The 5253-nt window shown below is 42.8% G+C and overlaps 1 protein-coding gene across 1 annotated transcript in view; it reads left to right on the top strand.

Annotated features, from left to right (window-relative positions):
* The first annotated feature begins 658 nt into the window (after nt 1-658).
* The window catches only part of LOC107574362 (GTPase IMAP family member 8-like), a 32499-nt gene continuing 27904 nt past the window's right edge, over nt 659-5253 (top strand). Inside the window, exons 1-2 of the mRNA XM_016260801.1 lie at nt 659-737; nt 854-932. Of these exons, the coding sequence (XP_016116287.1) occupies nt 905-932 (28 nt within the window). The 5' untranslated portion in view covers nt 659-737; nt 854-904. The remainder of the gene's footprint in view (nt 738-853; nt 933-5253) is intronic.

Below are 5253 nucleotides of genomic sequence, written 5' to 3'. Positions count from 1 at the left end.
TTCCACTCAACTTTCTATGAATATGCTTGGATACAGCACTCTGTGAACAATCAGCTTCTTTAGCAATTAACTTTTGTGGCTTACCCTCCTTGTGGAGGGTGTAAATGACAGGAGATCTGTAAAGTCAGCAGTCTTCCCCATGATTGTGTAGCCTACTGACCCAGACTGAGAGACCATTTAAAGGCTCAGGAAACCTTTGCAGGTGTTTTGAGGTAATTAGCTGATTAGGGTGACATCATGACTTTCCAATATTGAACTTTTTCACAATATTCTAATTTTCTGAGACACTGAATCTTAGGTTTTCATTATCTGTAAGCCATAACCATCAAAATTTCAAGAAATAAAGGCTTGAAATATTTCACTCTATGTGTAATGAATCTATATAATATATGGGTTTCACTTTCTGAAATGAGTGAAAAAAAATATTGACATTTCATGATATTCTAATTTTTTTTTAGATGTACCTGTATATGATGATATAATTAAATTCATTAAAAAAAGTAAATGATTATAGTCTTTTTGATTTTATTAATTAATTTTATTTTATTCTTGCCTGTTTTTTTATCCCATGTAACACCTGATCCACAATCCAGTCCAGTTGGTGGCAGTAACGCACCTATAAGCAGCCAATAAACACCATAAAAGAAGCAGGGGAAGACTTTCTACAAAGGGAAGGAATAAAACACAAGTGAAACTAAAGCTGCGCAACTAAACTTCGAACAGTAGCTCTATACTTGGTGAGTTTATTTTTTCAGCATTCACGTGTTTTATGCAAAGGTTTTCTTTTATTGATGTTATAAACCACTGCAGATGTATCAAGGTTTTTATGCTGTGAATTGGATTTGTTTTCTAGCATTTTCATCGTCTTGTGATCAGATCACAGGTGTGACCATCGAGATTACGGATGGCGACTGGGCCTGAACCAGGAATTGGTAAGAGAGTGTCTGTTTACACCGTTTAGGGTGTACCTTCATTAACGTTACCTTGGGTTACTTTTGTATGAATATTAGACTTTAAGCAGTTATTTTGGCTTATAGTTAAGTTTTGACTAGTTATTGCTTTCCAAGTTGTTATTTGGTATAAGCCTCTACAGTTGTTAGATTTATTAGTGAGGCTCTCATCTTGTTAAAACTGAAATTACTACTGAAACATGAGCCCCAGCTTTTATTGACAACGTCTTGTCTGTGTGTGGATGACTGTAAGTTATGTGGAGAGGGAAAGCGAGAAACAGTTTTCAAGCAGTTAGGGAAAGAAAACAAGCCTTGCATAAATGAAAACAATATAAGCCTTTGATTTTTGTTGTGGATTAGTTAATTGCTTAAGATCAATATCCATAGTATCTGTATCAAAATTTGAAGTATCTATGTAAGATGTATTTTTCATATTAATCAAGAGTTTTTGCTCAAACCAGCAGCGATGAGCAACAGGATTGTATTTTAGGAACGCTGCGACTGCATGTAGGCCTATACTTGAGGGTATGCAACTGCAATGTAATTTGATGCCAAGCTTTTGTTGTGGCAACTTTACATAGGCTATGTGTTCTCGGAAAAGTGAAATTCCTTAATGCAAGCTGTTTTTGCATTTAATATACCTGACTCCAGTAGTTGTAGTCAAAATACAAATATATATTGTGCAATTTAAACTCATCATGATTGGCATTAAGATATCCACAGCAAAATTATGACTTGTTATAATGTTGAAAATATCCTCAAGTTTATTTTGACTTGCCATTACATACGTTTAAGATATTTTTACTTCTATTTTGAGTGACTGACCTATTTTTAATTTAATCATTCAAACTTTATGAAATTCCGTGATATTTTGCTTTATACAGTGAATTCCATTTTTATGAAACACTGTAAAAAAATGTACCATAGAATTTACAGGATTTTACAGGCAAAAAATTTGCAAATAAAATCCTGTAAAAAATTGTTAATTGCTGTAAAATGGATTACAGTATAATACTGCAAAGCAAATTACAGTTAATTGCTGTATGTGAAATACAGTAGTCTGTAGTATTTTTTACAGAAACATTGAATTAAACTTTTATAAAATAAACTTTTTTTTTTTTTATTGTAATTTCACTAAATTACAGTATTTACCTGGCAACTAAAGTTGCCAATAAAATCCTGTAAATACCCCCAAAATCCAAGATGATGTTATAATAATTTAACAATGAAAATGCTGTAAAGAATCATTTTAACTATAAACTGCAAAATACTCATTTAAATGAATTATCATTAATACATTTACAAATGAATAAAAACCAAGTCAAAGATGTTGCAAATAAATATTTATTAAAACTGGCAGAAAGAAATTGCAAGGCTTCTACTGGTAAAATAAAATCTTCAGTCTTTCAACAGTTAAAATATTATAATAAAAATAACCTAGCATCACAAAATAACTACAAATACCTGTAAAAATAAAAAAAGCCATATTCTGCGTACAACATTAACTTTCTATAAAAATGAAGGTCAATCAACAGAATTTGTATAATTTTGGTAAAAGTTTACTTTTTTTGTTTTTGTTTTTTAAAAGAAAAGGATTAAAATAAAATGCTGGAATCAACATTATACCACAAATGCTGTTGTTTGAGCTTATGCTCTATTAAATTAAGAATATTCCTGCAAAAGACAATTTAATAAATACATACTGAAAGTCCATCAACTTTCTGAGATGAGCACACACATGAGGGTTGTTCCTTTTCTCTGAGACCTTTCCACTTGTTTTGCCTCTATGTATCTGTCTTGTATCCAGTGAGTGTTGTGATTCCAACAAAACATCTGCACAAAAAAACAAGCAGAAGCTTTAGAATAAAGTTCAGTATTGAATGAAACTAGCTCAATACAATAAATGTAAAAATGCCACTTATACAATACAATCAACATTTACCAGTACTTAAACTATAAATAAGTAACCTTTTTCCCAAATGAAATTACTCAAGTAAAACATGTTACCTTTGAAAAAATTCAAGTGTGTAAAAGATGCCTGCTCCCGGGACGCCAGACTGAAGTTGTTATAAGACTGCAAATCCAGCCACAAAGTTGAGGTATAAATTCACAACAATGTGACCCTCGAATAGTAAAAAGCCACTGGGTTCACCTGAAATTAATAAATATAAGCAATAATGTAACCTACTGTAATGACCCGGCAGTCAGCTCTAGCAGCCATGTGCATTATGGGTATTTGTTTAGAGTTGATTTATGTGTTATTTAAGCAAGATGGTTGGGTTTTTGCATTAGCAATGTTATGTGTGTATGTTCAAGTTAGTTCGGGTGGGTTTGGTTCATTTTACTGCCCTGTTATGTAAAAGTGTGGCTGTCACCGTCATGGAGAGAGATGTGTAGGGGAGTGACTTGGCGATATGGCCTGGCCTGTGTAAGTTCCTATTCTATGTTCACAATAAAAGGAGAAGGAAGACGGTACTGCCTCCTGCTGGTTCGTTCTGACTGTGCTTCTGCTCAGAGAGACACTCAGGGTCATGCGGTGTATGAGACGCGAGTGCTCGCACTTTCCGCTAGCCAAATTAAAAGTTGCGACATGTAGATGCTAGCACCCTGTTAGCAACTAGCTTAGCAACAGTTTAGAAGTTTACAGTTTAGCCTAGCTTAGCTCCGGTCAGCCCCACGTTCTTCAAAACAACCGCCAGTTGTTACAGTGGTCTCAGAAGTCGGATCAAAACCGTTTAGAAGACGCCGTTATGGAGCAAAGCATAGGGGAATTAGAGCGGGCCATCCGAGAGAACGGCATCATGCTAGAGTGCCTGACGAGCAGGACGACGCGGAGGACCAGAGCTCCGCACCAGCCTGACGGCGCCAGCATTCCCCGGACAGTGTACCGCTCTCCAGGTCGCGGGCCGAACGAACCTCCGGCCAGCACACAGACACTCCAAATAAAATGGCCGGCCGGGCCTTCTAACACGATCACCCACTAAGCTGCCACAATACAACGGGTTGATGCCCCTGGAGCCCTACCTGGCACAGGTCGACCTGGCCGCTCTCCATGATGGATGGAGCCGCGAGGATACCACGACTCACTTGGCCCTCGCCTTGGAGGGTCCTGCACTTCAGGTCCTCATTGATCTGTCCCTTGAAGAAGTGATCTCCAGGCCCTCACCGCGCTCTGAACCGCCGCTTCGGGCAGCGAACCTCCGCAGAGCAGGGCGGAGCTGACTAACCGACGTCGACGTGAAGGAGATAGTGTGGGTGCATTCGCGCTGACATCCGGGTCTACGACCGGAAGGGTTACCCTACCTTCCCGGCCACAGCGAGGGAAGAGCTAAGCCTCCACGCTTTCCTGCGAGGCCTTACACCTGAGCGGCTCCGCCAGCATGTCTGCCTGTTGTCACCCCGAGATCTGAGTGAGGCGCTGAGAGAGGCCGAGCGAGCTGAGGAGGTGCTGCAGGCTGAGCTTCGCTCCAGCGCCAGCTGACGAAGGCAGCCGAACGAGAGGTGGACGGGGTCCAGCCTGAGGAGGAGGAGGTCAGCCGGGCCCAACCAGCGGTGACCCCTCGGCGGAGGTCGAGACTAGACCGCTGCAGAGAACCGGGGCACTTCGCCAGGGACTGCCTGCCCTGTGCCCCAGGCCCCGGGCAACGTCACCCCCGGGTAACGACCTTGGAGTGAGGCAGTGAGGGGACACTCACCCCATTCTCCGGCACCCCTCCACAACGACTGCCCTACTGTGGGGCGCTGCAGGCTTGCCAGAGGACTGTACCTGGACTGTGATGTTGACGGGCGGCCCTGCAGCGCCCTGGTGGATACAGGGTCCACCATTTGCGTGCTACGAAAAGGACTGTTGTCAGGGATGGCCGGTCCTCTTCCGGAGGACTGGACCCCCACCAATACCGAACTGCTCACCGTCACGGGTGAAAGGACAGTAATGCCTGGGAAGAAGCTGTTGTCTGTGGTGGTGGGGACGAGCCACGAGTTCTGACTTGCCGACATCAGAGATGAGTGCATTGTTGGCTTGGAGTTGTTGGCCCACTGGGGAGCACGTGTCGGGGGCCACCCTCTGCCTCGGTAACGAGACTGTGCCTCTCCGGTCGCGCCGGAGCCATCATGGAGAGGCCGCCGCCCCGCAGCCACCGCCTAGACACCAGTGCTTGCCGGCCCCCAGCCGCCGCACGAGAACTGCAGAGACTCAGGGGGAGCCCCGGGGGAGTATTGCAGCTCAGATCAGTGCATCCCAGCCGCTACCACCGCACGCTCCATTCCCCCCCCCCCCCCCCCCCCCCCCCCCCCGCCCTCCACA

The sequence above is a fragment of the Sinocyclocheilus grahami genome, unplaced genomic scaffold (assembly GCF_001515645.1).
Source record: "Sinocyclocheilus grahami isolate Dianchi unplaced genomic scaffold, SAMN03320097.WGS_v1.1 scaffold2196.1, whole genome shotgun sequence".
Taxonomy (NCBI): domain Eukaryota; kingdom Metazoa; phylum Chordata; class Actinopteri; order Cypriniformes; family Cyprinidae; genus Sinocyclocheilus; species Sinocyclocheilus grahami.
This window is presented reverse-complemented; position numbering and strand designations above follow the sequence as displayed.